Source organism: Mus caroli, unplaced genomic scaffold, assembly GCF_978045245.1.
Source record: "Mus caroli unplaced genomic scaffold, Mus_caroli_1 scaffold_15, whole genome shotgun sequence".
Classification (NCBI taxonomy): Eukaryota; Metazoa; Chordata; class Mammalia; order Rodentia; family Muridae; genus Mus; species Mus caroli.
Genome location: NW_028227270.1, coordinates 53993251 through 54009928, shown reverse-complemented (window position 1 = coordinate 54009928; position 16678 = coordinate 53993251). Strand labels below are relative to the sequence as shown.

Below are 16678 nucleotides of genomic sequence, written 5' to 3'. Positions count from 1 at the left end.
CTCGTGTCCCTGACCAACTAACCACAGTATATACATCCTAATATTTACACAAAAACTGTTTTTCATGATGTGGAATCTGATCCATGTATGTCTCATGCAGAGTGTCAGTACAAAGGAACAAGTATTATTTATTTGCAATACTGAGTATTAAGACAGAGTCTACATTAGAGTCGAGCGCTTTAACGTAGGCCAAGTAGCATAGTAAAGAAAACAGAGAGAAGGCTACAAATCTAAAACCAGGGAAAGACCACATTCAGTTCCAGGAATAGCTTCGCATAGACTTCTGGGATATGTAGTCCATGCAACTGTGCCATCGCGAGGAGCCATCCAGGCAATCCCACTTTAGCTTTCCTTTTGTACATTGTGTCTTCCTCAAAGTTTTTGCGAGAGTCCTGAACGGCTGTACACGCCTGTTGTCTCTGTCATGGAGGTTGGTTCATGAAACAGCACAGCCTGGGGCTTTGTGAAAGCATCGGGCTGGGAAAAGGCAGGGAGAGTGGGTGTGGGGAAGGTGGGGACTGAGCGGATCTGGGCTTGGAGGGAGAGCGGAAGAAGCTGCTGGGATTTGTTGTGCTGATCTGGCTGGGTCACGTGAGGTTGCTGTTCTGGACCAGGAATTTGGCGACTGGGATTGTGTCCGGGGTGAGGGTTTTCATAGGCCACCACAGGGTGTCTTGGACATAGGAACAGACTGGTAGCAGGGGTCAGGATTGCAAGCTAGTGATGGTGAGATGACTCCTTGCACCTGAAGCAGTGCTGGGAACTCTTTGACAGCTTTGCTGGGAAGCATGTTCCCCTAGCTGCCCCATTCTCAGGTGGATGCTGTCAGACGCCTCAGTCAGTACCTTTACAGAAAATGGGGTACCTGGCCCCCCTATCCTCTGTACCTGGCCTCTTTCTACGGTCCTGATTATGTTCATTTTCTCTGTCAGTTAAGGAAGAGAGAATAAAAATCCAAGTCCCAACAGGTCATAGATGGGAAAATCTGGAACACAGCAGAGAGATCTGCCAGAATGGGAGATCACAGAGAGTCTGACTATGGGTGAGGAAACACATGTAGTGGATACACAGAGGGAAGTCGGCAAAGCAGGGGAACCTGCCACCTGGTTTCACCTTGAGGGCTGGGTTTCCTTAAACCGTGGATAGGTTTCCTGTCCATAAAATAGGGTTGAATAATTGTAAATAAGACACAATGTCTGCTTGGCACACTATGATTATGTCAACGTGCCTTGATCAGGCCTTGAACCTGAGAACACTTATGAACAGGGTATTAGGAGCTGGTGAAAATCTCGCGTGGCCTTGTTTTAGGGGGCCAGGCTTTTGTGTCAGGTCAGCAGGGTGAGGAAGAACTCACAGACCTGTGTGTATTCTTGTGACTTAAACAGACCTGTGATAGAAAGACACTTGAGCCTACTGTGAGGCACATTCCTGTCATCTCTGTATTTGTGAGGGGGAGGGGCAGGACCCTCTGGTCATCCCCTGCTTGATAGCAAATTCAAGGCCAATGTAGGCTACCTCAGTCTGTGTCAGAAAACATTTAATCATGCTTGATGGAAGTGAGAAATACTCACTATGATTCATTCCATGTCTTCCAGTGAGAGCCATGGCAAACCCCTGCAATCAATACTTTGGTGTCTTACAAAGTACACATGCTTCCCTTCTGCTGACCCATTCCATGTGGGATTCAAGCTTTGTTTTCACTAACATGCTCATGTTAAAGACGGTGCATTTGGGTGATTAATTGTTTGGATTTACTGTGTGAGGAAGAACTCTCCTCTTTCCCTTGCTTGATTATGCAAGTGAATTATTGACAGTGAATGTTCACTCCTTTTGGATAGTTAGTTTGTGTTAGATTCTGCCAAGACCTGAGGATGCTTTCTTCTGGTCTTCCCTGAATTCTTCCAGTTTGCTCCTTCCATATCTAGGCAGAGACTCCATCATTTCTTCATTGCCTTTCTGCAGTTCTTGAATGATGCAGGCTACTGTAGTTTATGTCCCTGTGTCATTTTCTGCCTCTTTTTCTGGGATACCTTCCTGTGTCCCTGTCCCAGAGGTTTAGCTGCTTGCAAATGCTTCTTACAGTTACCTGGAACAAACCCATGTCCTCCACTGTCCCTCACATGGGTACTGCTGTCTGCAACCAGTAAAGCAAACTGCTAGTGTGGGATGCCGTCCTCTTGCACAGGTTTAAGTCCAGGTCCCCTTGGTGTGCAGTTGTCCCTCTGATCTCCCAGGCCTCTTAATGTTAGTATGAGGGAAGGAGTTACTTGTGTTTACAACTCATGCATGAACCTTGCTGTGTTAGACATGTCATATCTGGAAAACTGGAGAGGAGGTGTGTTTGGTGATGACAGTCAGATCGATCCTGCTGATGTACATGCATATGTCAGAGGCCAGGAAGAGAAGTTACATGATTTGAACAGTTGTCAAACACATATACAAGTAATAAACCTGAGCAGTGCAGATCCTCATTACATTGTCATTTTCTGTTATGAAACTCTCTGTCTTCACAGAGTCCTCCATAGTCTTTTTCAAGTAAGGTGACATATAATGAGTTAAAAGCTGTGTCTGCTTGCCTGATCAATTCTTTCATATTCTCTATTCCATCCTTCTATTCTTTCAAGGATTGAAGGAAATATATGTTATCAAAGTGCAAGTCCCTAGTCTTTACTGAATACACTCCACCTACTGGTGCTTTAAGAAGACACATAAACGATATGCAGACTACTAAAATCCAAAAATACATCTAGAGGCCTAATGTATGGATCAAATGTGTTATTTATTTAAAAAATAAATTATCATTATATAATCTATGTTTTTCAGAGGAAACTAAAAGATGATTACATTTGGTCTTTCATATTTTTCACATTTTATTCCATTTCCTGAGTTGTATGATTTCAAGACATGGTGGCTCCATTGTGAGCATGCTCTGTTTCTCTCACAGAGAGTTGTTTTCATCTTTGCTCTGCTCTGGGCTCCTGCCATTCTCTACATTGCTGGTTTTCCCGCGGACTTGGTGATCCTGTGGTTGAAAAGGGTGTAATCCGTTTGTTCTCACTTACTTGTAGAGACAGGACTCTTCTCTACCAGCTTTAAGGAAGGTTTCAAAACAGTTCAATTTCTTTTCCCTTGAGAAACTTCTGTTCACCAAAGTGCTTCATTCTGCTGGTGTTTTGGAGATGTTCTGGCCTCTTCATTGCTGTTGAACTCTGCTCAATAGACAAAAGTCTATTTTCTGTGCAGTCATTATTTAAAGAGGATATATTTTAGTTGTCCTATAAAGTCTTGTGACAGTAGCTATTCCCTCCTCCCAAGGGTGGAAACACCTTGCACTTCAGACACAAGACTCAGGGGATTGCAGCTGGATTTGACATGAAGATCTGAAGAGGGACGAGTTGTCCATACAGATTGAAGGTGCTTTGCCAGGTTCCAAGGGAGAGAAGAAAAAAAAATAGCTCTGCTTAGCTCTTACACCAGTGGGCCACAGCAATGTCCTGTATGTCATTAAATGCCTAAAGATGCCACAGTGCCACTCAATATCTGACATATGCAGAAGCTGTCCAATGGGACTTAAAGCCTCATCAATAGACGCTTAGAAGCTGCCGCAGGTGACTTGTTAGGTTGAAACCTTAGAGGGGAACATACTAATGACATTTTACTAAAGCATCCTAAGCACTCACTGCATTCTGATTGCTTTTCCTTAGACCTACACATCAGTGTGCAGCTCTTACTGTTCAAAGCGCTTCTGGCTGCATCAGAGAGAGCTTTGCAGAAAACTGAAACTTACCAAAGAGCAGTTGACTATGTATGATCTTGTGATCTGACCCAATAGGTATGTCTGCAATTTCTGCACATAATAGCCAGGGAATATTTCTGGAGCAGGAGCAGTTTGAGTATGAGGACCAGAGGTCCATGTCAAAACCAGAGGTTTGCTGTGAGTTTATTAATGGTTTTAATTAATTACAGGTGTGATATTATTCATTGGTCTTTATTTCAGGAAATGTTGTCCTTTTGGGATGTAGCCATTGATTTCTCTCCAGAAGAGTGGGAATGCCTGGAGCCTGCTCAGTGGGATCTGTACAGGGATGTGATGCTGGAGAATTTCAGCCACCTTGTGTTCCTGGGTGAGCATTGTATCTATAGAGAATTCCTATCTCACCCCTACCATCAACATGTAGCTTTCCCGCTTTGTACAATATCTCGTGGAAGTATTTCAACAACGAGTTTCATATACATCATTTGAAGAAAAATTAGGGAGTTTGCTGTACAGCTAAGAAACATGTCATTGATTTTCCTCTCTGTATTTGAAATGTCTGTGTTGGAAGCATGCCTCCTTTGCTCTTGTGGGACTCTTAGAAATGCACCGGCATCAGGCGTGGACCACACTTGTTAATGAAATTGTTTCTCAATTCACTTTAATGTTTCTCTCTAAAGAAACTCAGAATCAGGATATTGTACATTGCTTTCTGTATTTTACTGTCCATGTCAGAAACCCTTTAAAGAACTAATTGTCTGCAGTTATTTATTGTATCATGTCTTTCCTTATAAACACTGTACTGAAAGAGAGAGTAAAAGAACACTTAAGCAATCTTAACCTCTTGTTCTCCAAACAGGTCTTGCTGTCTCTAAGCCATTCCTCGTGACATTTCTGGAGCAAAGACAAGGGCCTTGGGATATGAAGAGACAAGCAGCAGCCACTGTGTACCCAGGTATGTAGGAAAGTGGGAGTCAGGGGACAGAGTTCAAGTCCAAAGATCCAACAACCAGCCAGGCTTTCCCGTGTGCCTTGAAATATGTATTATGACCATCATTCTTTAAGTCTCTCCTTCACATCTCTCTGACATTTATGGTGGTTTAAGTCTCTTAGGATGTATATTTTGCAAACAGTGTGCCCTGTGCATGTAGTTACAGGGACTTCCAAGGTTTTTCTTGTTGCTGAGTCTCTATTGTAGTGTAACACTCAGGGAAATGCAACTGAGTATTGGTTAGACTGGGAGTCATTTATTTGCTGGTGTTAAGGCAGACTTGTGCCAGAAAGCTCTCGTACTGAAGTGAGCATGTCTTTGGTTAATAAAATCAATGACACGTTCCCATGACACAGAGGCCGGCAGAAGCAGGGCATTCAACAGTTTCAGTTCTTTTGATTAGGACAAATTGAGATGGGGAGTAGTTGGATAAAAGTCAGACTAACAGGAGTCACTTTGGATAGTTCATTTTTCTGATCTTAGGGAAGAATCAAAGCATTGACTTAGTCTACTTGTTGTATTGAGCCAATAGGTACAATAATTTAACTGAGGCTAATTTGCTTATTCAGCCAAGTTTTAACACTAAATTATTTCCAGGGTCAGGTCATTAGACCTAGGAAGAGGAGGCTGAGAGATCTTTTAAATCTATTAGGTGTTCATAAATGGATTCTCAACAATCCAGTTAGGGAACCGTTGGCTGTGTGCCTGTTTCATGATTCTGTTTTATAAAGGAAAATATTTATATTGTATACAAGGACTAAGGCTTATTTGGATATATACACAGTCATAAATAAGTTTTTAAAATATTTTTAATTAGGTATTTTCTTCATTTACATTTCAAATGCTATATCAAAAGTCCTCCATACCCTCCCAACCCCACCCTTCCCCACCCACTCCCACTTCTTGGCCCTGGTGTTCCCCTGTACAGAGTTATATAAAGTTTGTAAGACCAAGGTGCCTCTCCTCCCAATGATGGCTGTCATAAATAATTTTTTAAAAATCAGAAAACTTTATTTCTAAAGTTGATATTCCCAGTATATCAAAGCTAGTAAAGTCTTTTGTTTATAGAGTCCAGTCATGGGTAGCCAATGTGGTTATCCCTATAAGAACTATTATGTCTAATATGAGTCCATTGAGAGGATGAGATCTTATGGTCCTTTCTCTAGGTCTCCTGTGTGTATATATATCCACTGGCTTCCTGGTTTGTATTGAGAGCAGGGCTGAGGAGCCAGTCTAGGCGTCTCTGGAAGGTGACTCAGAACAACTGCTCTGGGCAAGCTTTCACATTCCACATCTCATCCTCCTCAGGCCACATTGCTTTCTATCCCTGGCTGTGATGGGCTCACATGTTTCGCATTCACTTTAGTTGAAGTGAGTGCCCACAGTTCAGTCTGCTGTGTTGACTGACCCTGTGGCAGAGCCTCTGTCATATATTGTCTCACAGTCTACTGAGGACTGCTTACGGGCTCAGACATTGACCTCTCGGTGAAGGGATTAGCTTTGTTAGGAGGAGGAGAAATGAAAGTGAGGGACAGGGCATGGCCATTTGAACTTGCATGTAGTTCCCATACCGTTTGGGTGGCAGTGTTGGTAGGTGGTTCCCCTGTACACAGTATCCTCAGTTTTCATATAAAGAGACATTGTGTGCAGGGTATTTGCAGTGAGTGCTTGCATATGAGACATCTAGACTGTGGTGCTGAGTCTAAGATCCTCCTCAACATGAGAGGATCCATCCCCCTGCCTTGTGAGACAGGAGTAGTAATTCATCTTCCCTGCAGATTAGGAGTAGGAGTTCCTAGTCTGCCTTACAGGTCAGAGGGAGACAGGAGCAGCAGATGCTGGCAAGTCCTGTTCCCCACGCTTCCTTATCCTGTGATGAGGCTAGCATGCATTTCCTCTGATAGGTCTGTGTCCCATTGGACAGTGTGCTAATAGTAATCGTGTTCTTCTACCCTGGCTGTGTCCTGTCATGCAAACTCAGTGGAGTGTTAGCCTTCTTCACGCAAGCGTTCAGTTTCGTTAACCAGTTTATAAACCACACCGGATTTTGAATATTATGCCATACTGAGTAAACTGTAAGGTGACTTTAAATTTGTTTGAGCTCCCTGTTTTAGGCTAAACGTTGACATGTACAGAGGACTGTATAATGGAACATTGGTATTAGTCACTTACTCCAGTATTGTCTCTATGAATGAATTACATTTGAATTCAGCATGAATCCAAACACAATTTAGGCACATTGACTGTCACTCATTAAGTGGATCATCATTACCAATTATGGATTAATTATATTTGCTGTGACATTTTATAATGAATTAGAGACACTCATCAGAATAGAATTTTTTCTTTTATTGAATATTTACTTTATTTACATTTCAAATGTTATTCCCATTCTCGGTTTCTACTGCAGAAACCCCTTATCCCTTCCCCCTCTCCTCTAGCTCCCATGAGGGTGTTCCAAAACCCACCCACCCACCTACTCTCACCTCTCCGGGCTGGAATTCCCCTACACTGGGTCATAGAGCCTTCCCAGGACCAAGGGCCTCTCCTCGAATTGATGCCTGACAAGGCCATCCTCTGCTCCATACATCACTCCATGTGTACTCTTTTGTTGGTTGTTTTTAAAATGAAAGTAATTATCTCTATTAAAAATTTCTCTATTGACAATTTCTGGAATTGGACAAATGGCTCACTGATTAAGGTCACTACTTCTCTTCCAGAGGAAGAGTTCAGTTGCCAGCACCCACATGGCAGCTCCCAACTGTTTGTAACTCCAGTTCCAGGAGATCTGACACCATCACACAGACATGTATGCAGACATGCATTCAGGCAAAACACCAATACATGTGAAATAGAAATTAAATTAATAAAAAAATTACAGTTTCTGAACTGTAAACCTCTTATCTCTAATTAAACTTGAATGGAAATACATCCTGGAGGAGCTGGGGGCTTCACTGTCCTGATCTCTTTATGGTGCCCCTTTCCACAGTCCAGGTCAGTCCTCCAGACAGTCTATGTGCCTTGTTTTATTTCATCAGGAAATAATACAGAAAAGACAATAGTATGTCTGGACTTTTCAAGAATAAAAAGGTATACAAGTAATTATCATTTCTTAGCATGACACCATTTTCCATGTACTTAAAGTTTAAGAAAGTTAGTGAAGACATAGTGACTAGATCGACATCTTTAGGTCAGAAGTGTTTTCTAACATGAATAGAATTATATAACTTAGGAACATAAATAAATTTTGACCACTAAGTGTATTTTCTTTAAATCTGTTTTCCCATAATGCTTGTGTTACTTAGTCTGACCTAATATGACATAGCCTCATGGTTTTGTACTTTTGTTCCCCTCTTTATTTATATAATTAGTATTATCCTAAATAATTTAATCTTTTTATTAAAGATATAATTTCAAGTATGTATTCTTTGTATGTTCTTAAAATAGTTACACTGACCTACACAGAGAAAAGTTTTATGCCAGCAAGAGGTTTAGAGATGTCAGTAGACTTGGAAAAAAGGTCACCTTTTGCGAAGAACTAAGATGGGATGGAGAGCTTAGCAGCTCAGTCTGTACCTGACTGAAGAATCAATGGAGACACCACCCTCCGTCAGGCCCATGCCTCTGATCCTTTACATATATGCCTCTGAGTTAAGCAATTTCAAATGAGACATAAGAAGTTTAACAAGTAAACTTAACATTTGATGTCACAAAATTTCCCACAGGGTATGGATGTTAGGCAATATTTATTTTCATGTGGGCCCTTAGATAGTACATATACCAGTTTCCCCAGGTTGCTGAGGTCAATCCTGCATCTCAGGTTTAGTTTCTCTGGCCTGTGTACCCTACTGTCTCTAGGAAACCTTGAAACCCATGTAATTCATGCCTCTTTACACACAGCTAGCTGAGAGGAATGACGAGATACCGGGGTGAGGCTTCAGTGACCTTACCTATAGCCTCCTTATTTGATGGAATGCTAACACTGAACAAGCCCAGCTGTGATTGTGTTTAGCAGGCACAGGTAGACTTATGGAGATGGTAGTTGTTCAGCTTAGTAGATACTGTCCAACATCGGTTGAATAAAAGACGGTTCCAAGCAAACTACACAGCGAAGGTAATGTGATGAATTAACATGACCTGTGCACACATAGGGTCTTGATAGTTTTAAGGAAAAGTTTGTAGAAAACACAACATGATCATTATTACTTAGATAGCATGTAGACTTACCATAATCACTAAGTTCATGGTTATAGTGTATGTCATTGTTTCCACCTACTGTATTTGTGAATTTTCCTCAGTGCCTACAGGCATTGAAATATACTGTGGATTTTAATTTCTGGTTAAATATATATGAGTTAATGTTTTCATTCTTAAAAATAAGCCTATAAGTATAAAGAATATTGCTTAACTTTTGTTCATTTCTCAACTTTGGCTCAACAGGAATAATACCTAATGATCCGAACAATTACAGCAAGTTGACTAATTGTAAATCACTCCTTATTAAACGACGAAGAATTCATATAGGGGAGAAACCCTACAAGTGTGGAGAATGTGGTAAGGCCCTTAGTTCTCATAAAACACTTTCTATACACCAGAGACTTCACACTGGAGACAAACCTTACAAGTGTGAAGAGTGTCATAAAGCCTTCAGTACTCGCTCATCACTTTTTATACACATGAAAAATCATACTGATGAAAAAATCTACAAGTGTGAAGAATGTGGCAAAACATTTTACTATCCTTCAATGCTGAAGCAACATCAGAGAATTCATTCTGGGGAGAAACCTTGCAAGTGTGAAGAATGTGGAAAATCCTTTGGCTTTCCCTCATTCCTTAAGCAACATCAAAGAATTCATTGTAGAAAAAATGCCTACAAGGATGAAGTATGTGTCAAAAGACTTTCCCCTCCTCTACCCCTTCAGCAAATCCGTACTGAAGAGAAACCCTACAAGTGTGGAGAATGTTATAAAGCCTTTCGTTATCACTCAGCCCTTAGGATACACAAGACAGTTCACACTGGAGAGAAACCTTACAAGTGTGAAGAGTGTAGCAGATGCTTTTCCTCATCTTCCTGCCTTAAAAGACATCAAACAATTCACTCTGAAGACAACCCGTACAAGTGTGAAGACTGTGGCAGATGTTTCTGCTCATCTTCATCTCTTAGACGACATCAAACATTTCATTCTGAAGACAATCCCTATAAATGTGAAGAATGTGACAAAAGGTTTTCATGTTCTGCAAGTCTTCAGGAACATCAAACAATTCATACTGGAGAGAAACCATACACGTGTGAAAATTGTCACAAAGCCTTTCGTTATCAGTCATCCCTTAGGAGACATAAGACAGTTCATACCAGAGAGAAATCCTACAAGTGTGAAAAGTGTCCTAGGGGCTTTTCCTCATCCTCCTGCCTTGTACGACATCAAGCAATTCACTCTGAAGACAATCCACACAAGTGTGTGGAATGTGGCAAAGCCTTTGTTAATGTTTATAGCCTGACTCGACACATGACAGTTCATGCTGGAGAGAAATCCTACAAAGGTCTTAAAACACTTATACTTCTTCAGTCCTTAAAAGACATCAAATAATTCTTACCGAATAAAACTTTGACTGTGTAGAGTGTGGTAAAAAAATGATTCGTAATCCTTCAAACCTTATCCAACTCAAATCAATCCATAGGGTAGACTATTAAGTGAATTAGTTTGGAATGTCAACACCACCATCTTACTCCCAGGAGCACAAATTTTGAGAATGTCATCAGAGAACAGTAGAGACTTCTCTTTACTATAACCTCCCAACCAGTGTGTTCTATAGTGTGCTTGAATATGGCATGGATTGTTGCATTTATTTTTTTCTGTACCTACAGATATAAAACAAAACTGTTATTATTTCATAACGTGGGTCTTAGATCTGGGCCGTTGTATGGTTACTGTTGTTTTCCTCAGTGGGGCCACCCAAGCTCCCTCAATAATGTTTCTCCTGGGCATGTAAAAGGCTCGATAAACTCAGATGTCTCATTTTTGTAAAATGATCTGCATTGGTTCTCACCTAGGTTGAATGGGCATTAGTGTTTCTCTCTCCAGGAAATTCAAACAGATCACATTGAAGTCATATTTAGTTTCAGAATGAAGAATCTTTTATTTCCTTTGATTTCAGAACAATGTTTCTCATCTTATTCCAACTTTCATGTCATAGAAACTTGACAGTGAATTGAAATATGGATCCAAACCACATGTATGCACTCAGTAGAAGGGATGCGTGTGATTGGTGGATATGTGATGTCATTCTTGAAAAAATAGTGCAGGTCTTACTTTATTATTGATACAGATCCTAAAAAGTCATCTCAAAGTTGAGTTTACTAATTTGGGTAAACAGTTATATCATGGACAATTAAAACCTAAAAGTGAACAATTAATTTTCAAATGACTAAATGTCTATAGTGAACCTAAAATTGTAGTTTTAATCATGCTAAGTACAAGTGGAATTTATGTTTGGAGAAAAGATAAGATGGAGAGACCAATTTATATTACTCAATCTTTAGTCATCTGTATATGCTATTGAAATACATCCTAAAACATATACCTCAATACAAATTTAAAATAAACTTAGTGTATTTAATATTACATAAAATTTAAAATCAACTGTAATTATATTTAAAAAAAATCTTGGTCTGAGAAATATTGTACTGGAGCTAAAGTTGTGCATATTGTAGATTTAGACTTTGAAAACTCTACCCCCACTTCCTTCCCTATTAAGAGCCTTTCTGAGTGGAAGCCCAGGCTTGCTCACGAATACTCTTAAATGACTTAATAATAAGGAAAAGTTGTAACTCTCACTTGGGTTATTTCTCTTGCCAGTTCTGAAGTTCAGATAGAATTCTCATTTGATGAACAGTGGCTGTTCATTTAAACCTTCAGGTGGTACCAACTGAGAAGCTTGCTGTCTGCTGGCTAGCTTTCATAGTGGAGGCACAATCTAGGTATGCTCCCATGGAAGTACCTGAAAGTAGCTGCCTGAGGCCCCTGAAAGGCAGGCTGGGGCTGAAAGAGATCAGACGGTGAGAAAAGAAGGAGGCCAAGACAAACCTTTCTGTTCAAAGCCTCTGAAGTTTACTGAGAGTTTGTGCTTATAAAGAGGGTAGGACCATCCCCCGCCAGCCCATTCTTGGTGCCTGAAGCCAGCCCATAGGTGATCTACATGGAGTGTCTCTGGAATGTCTCAAGGACTTTTCATCAGGAAGCAGAGTCTTGGAGAAGAGCAAATAGAGCCATCAAGGTCAGAAGGCTCTACCCTAGGTAATCTCCTTCTTAGTGGCAGCAAGGTCAAAGTCTAGATCAGCCGGCTTCAAGGCTGAGGGAGGCTACAATTCCTCCCTAAATATATAATAAAAATTAGCTGGACTGAGGCATAAAATTTATTTATGCTCCATAGTCCTGCCTGGGAGTTATGGTGGCTGGTGGCCGCACCTGTCTTGGGGCCTCAGATTTTCCTGACTATTCTTATCCATCAAGGAGAATATATGCAGCTTGTTTGTGTTTATTTTGCACAAGCATGGCTCTGTGGTGTATTATTAATAAACCACGGCCTCTTGGCATATACCTCTGTCTTAGATTGATATAGTTCCGAAATCTGGTTGCCCATCATTGACTGACTGGCCCTCATAGAACACCTTGTTCCCAAATCAGACCAAAGCCACAATATATACTTAAAATGCTTCTTCATATCGATGAATTTCTGCCACCTGCTCTTGCTGGAGGTGAGCTGTATGCTTTCTGAAAACAGGGTGTAAGGCACTGACTGACCTGCTTGAAAAACAAGGTTGAGACAGTTGAAAAACAACAGGATAAAAACTTCTTTGGGGATGTCCAGGTACTCTATTTAGTTGCAAATTAGCAATGATTAAGCTTAGACTCTGTTCTCCCAGTGTAGGAGAGGTGACTTTGAGAATCAACAGAAAGGCTATAAATTCTCTGGTAATGGAGGCTGTGCTCCAAATTAACTCTTTCGGCTAAAAAAGATTTTTAGCCATCATCAAGATTGGAATCATACTTACTAGAAGATTCAAGATCTGTGTCCACTTGACAAACCAATCTTTCAGGCAGCCATCATGCTCCATCTTCTTTTTGTGAAAAAACGCAGACAGAACCTCTTCCCCAGATTAAAATAATTCCTCATATTAGTTAATGGGTCCCACCATTTAACCATGGCATAAGAACTGGAAGTAACTGGATGCCAATGGCGATCTGCTGCAGACTGACCTTTAACGTCAGTTTGCAAAAAATTTAAAATGAATAAGACAAAATTAAGATGTGCTTTTGGTGATCTTGGGGGTATAATTGCCCCTGTTTTGTTTTTAAAAGCCAAATTTTCAGAGTGCGATGAGCACGTTCAACAAATCCTTGCCCAATGGGGTTATAAGGAATTCCAGTTTTATGTCTGATACCAAATTCCTTACAAAATGAAATAAAATTGTTGCCAGAATAGGATGGCCCATTATCTGTCTTAATGACTTTAGGCAATCCCATAGCATTAAAGGCTTGTAAACAATGATCAATTGCATTTCTAGAGGCCTCTCCCATATGTAAAGAAGCAAAAAGAGATCCTGAACAAGTGTCAATACAAACATGTATATATTTTAATTTTCCAAATTCTGCATGATGAGTTACATCCATCTGCCAAATATGATTGGGCATAAGACCTCATGGATTAACTCCTAAATTCGGAACTGGAGATAATGTAATACATTTAGAGCATTGTTTTACAGTCATTCTTGCCTGCTCTTTAGTGATCTTATAGGGGCGAAGCCAATTAATATCACCTAACAATTTTTGAAAATCATTTAAAGTGTTTAAGGTGTCTCTGTGAATAACTATCTTCTGGGGAAAAACAGCTTGATCTGTAAGTCTAAAACCCAAATAATTATAAGGATCCTGAGTCTGTACCTTCTCAGGAGCTATCAATAGTCCTTTATCAACTAATGCCTGTTGTAAATCTTTATAAGATAAAAGCAAGCCCTGGGGGTTTTTTCCTGCCATTTAGACATCATCTGTTTAATAAATGATGTAGATCATAGGCCGTTGTTGTCTCACAGGCTGAATGGCTTGTGCCACAATTTTCTAGTATAACTAAAACCCTAAATATTATAAAGATATTGCCTCTGAATCTTATGGAGCAACAACTACTCCCCAGAACTTTAAAGCTCATTGTGTGAGAGCAAAGATTTGAGGTAAACTTCCCTTTAGAGGCATTAGCTAATAAAATACTTTCCACTTAGGAAACAACATACACTGAAAGATTCAAACTCTTAGCTTCTTGTACAGAAGCAGAGACAATAAAATTTTTCCTTACATAATGTAAAGCTATATTAGCCATACCTAGAGGCAAAATTTTCCAGTGATTATAAGCTCTCTAGAAGCAAACTCTTTACAATCATCAGAATGCAAAGGAAAAAACAAACTTTTCAATCTATAATAATTTTATATGAAGTAGGCAAGCCAGATTGTGATGCCTTTATAAGTTTTACAGCCTGACTGACCTTTTATAAAGTCTGAATTTAAACTTTATTTAGAACAACTACTGGGTAGATCTGAAACAAAGTAATATAGCTAAAAAGAAATTCCCTAGAAGGCAGGGAGAGGCAAGTTTCAAGAACTTCCTTAGGCTCCATTTGCAAAACAAAAGAAAGCCACACAAGCTTCCCTGAGGCTACTCTGAGCTTGTAGGGCTGTATGACCACAGAGACCTGTAATAGTGCTTTCATAAGATATAATATATAGGTGAATTAAAGATCTCAAATTTGGAATCAAACTGCAAGCTGCAGTCAATGAAACACTGGCTATTTTAACCATGATTTTAAAGTTTCTTTTGCAATGTTAGAATATTATCTACAACTTTGGGAAAGCAAAACCCAATTTTACAACAATTTATCATCTTTAAAATCAATATTAGAAACATTACTATCACATTACAAAGTTTGGCAGCCAATTTATACCTATGAATGCATGACAGTACAAATTTTATTTATTTTTTTAAATATATTTTATTACGTATTTTCCTCAATTACATTTCCAATGCTATCCCAAAAGTCCCCCATACCCTCCCCCCTCTCCCCCATTTCCCTACCCACCCATTCCCTTTTTTTTTTTTTTTTTTTTTTTTTTTGGCCCTTGCGTTCCCCTGTACTGGGGCATATAAAGTTTGTGTGTCCAATGGGCCTCTCTTTCCAGTGATGGCCGACTAGGCCATCTTTTGATACATATGCAGCTAGAGTCAAGAGCTCCAGGGTACTGGTTAGTTCATAATGTTGTACCACCTATAGGGTTGCAGGTCCTTTTAGCTCCTTGGGTGCTTTCTCCAGATCCTCCATTGGGAGCCCTGTGATCCATCCACTAGCTGACTGTGAGCATCCACTTCTGTGTTTGCTAGGCCCCGGCATAGTCTCACAAGAGACAGCTATATCAGGGTCCTTTCAGCAAAATCTTGCTAGTGTATGCAATGGTGTCAGCATTTAGAAGCTGATTATGGGATGGATCACTGGGTATGGCAGACTCTAGATGGTCCATCCTTTCGTCACAGCTCCAATCTTTGTTTCTGTAACTCCTTCCATGGATGTTTTGTTCCCAATTCTAAGAAGGGGTACAGTGAGACCTTGCCGGGTGTGGTGGCGCACACCTTTAATCCCAGCACTCGGGAGGCAGAGGCAGGCGGATTTCTGAGTTCGAGGCCAGCCTGGTCTACAAAGTGAGTTCCAGGACAGCCAGGGCTACACAGAGAAACCCTGTCTCGAAAAAAAAACCAAAAAAAAAAAAAAAAAAAAAAGAAGGGGTACAGTGACCCCACTTTGGTCTTCATTCTTCTTGAGTTTCATGTGTTTAGCAGATTGTATTATATATCTTGGGTATCCTAAGTTTTGGGCTAATATCCACTTATCAGTGAGTACATATTGTGTGAGTTCCTTTGTGATTGTGTTACCTCACTCAGGATGATGCCCTCCAGGTCCATCCATTTGGCTAGGAATTTCATAAATTCATTCTATTTAATAGCTGAGTAGTACTCCATTGTGTAAATGTATCACATTTTCTGTATCCATTCCTCTGTTGGGGGGCATCTGGGTTCTTTCCAGCTTCTGGCTATTATAAATAAGGCTGCTATGAACATAGTGGAGCATGTGTCCTTCTTACTGGTTGGAACATCCTCTGGATACATGCCCAGGAGAGGTATTGCTGGATCCTCCGGTAGTACTATGTCCAATTTTCTGAGGAACCGCCAGACTGATTTCCAGAGTGGTTGTACAAGCTTGCAATCCCACCAACAATGGAGGAGTGTTCCTCTTTCTCCACATCCTCGCCAGCATCTGCTGTCACCTGAATTTTTGATCTTAGCCATTCTGACTGGTGTGAGGTGGAATCTCAGGGTTGTTTTGAGTTGCATTTCCCTGATGATTAAGGATGTTGAACATTTTTTCAGGTGCTTCTCAGCCATTTGAATTCCTCAGGTGAGAATTCTTTGTTCAGTTCTGAGCCCCATTTTTTAATGGGGTTATTTGATTTTCTGGAATTCACCTTCTTGAGTTCTTTATATGTATTGGATATTGGTCCCCTATCTGATTTAGGATAGGTAAAGATCCTTTCCCAATCTGTTGGTGGTCTTTTTGTCTTATTGATGGTGTCTTTTGCCTTGTAGAAGCTTTGCAGTTTCATGAGGTCCCATTTATCAATTCTTGATCTTACCGTGCAAGCCATTGCTGTTCTGTTCAGGCAAACGCAAGAATCCTACTAACAGAAATCAAGACCACTCACCATCATCAGAACGCAGCACTCCCACCCCACCTAGTCCTGGACACCCCAACACAACCGAAAAGCTAGACCCGGATTTAAAAGGATATCTCATGATGATGGTAGAGGACTTTAATAACTCACTTAAAGAAATACAGG

At 40.4% G+C, this 16678-nt stretch overlaps 1 protein-coding gene across 1 annotated transcript; it reads left to right on the top strand.

The window, feature by feature from the left end:
- The first annotated feature begins 321 nt into the window (after positions 1-321).
- Positions 322-11252, top strand: LOC110288896 (uncharacterized). The gene is made up of 4 exons (XM_021155135.3): positions 322-430; positions 3998-4124; positions 4614-4709; positions 9186-11252. Exons 1-4 carry the CDS (start codon positions 425-427, stop codon positions 10331-10333), a joined length of 1377 nt encoding a protein of 458 aa, XP_021010794.1. The 5' UTR covers positions 322-424; the 3' UTR covers positions 10334-11252.
- The last annotated feature ends 5426 nt before the right edge of the window (positions 11253-16678 follow it).

Excerpts from the sequence above, each read along its gene's own strand:
- LOC110288896 (XM_021155135.3), top strand. Across the intron at positions 4,125-4,613 it reads CAGCCACCTTGTGTTCCTGG|GTCTTGCTGTCTCTAAGCCA; the intron begins GTGAGCATTGTA and ends TTCTCCAAACAG. Across the intron at positions 4,710-9,185 it reads AGCAGCCACTGTGTACCCAG|GAATAATACCTAATGATCCG; the intron begins GTATGTAGGAAA and ends TTGGCTCAACAG.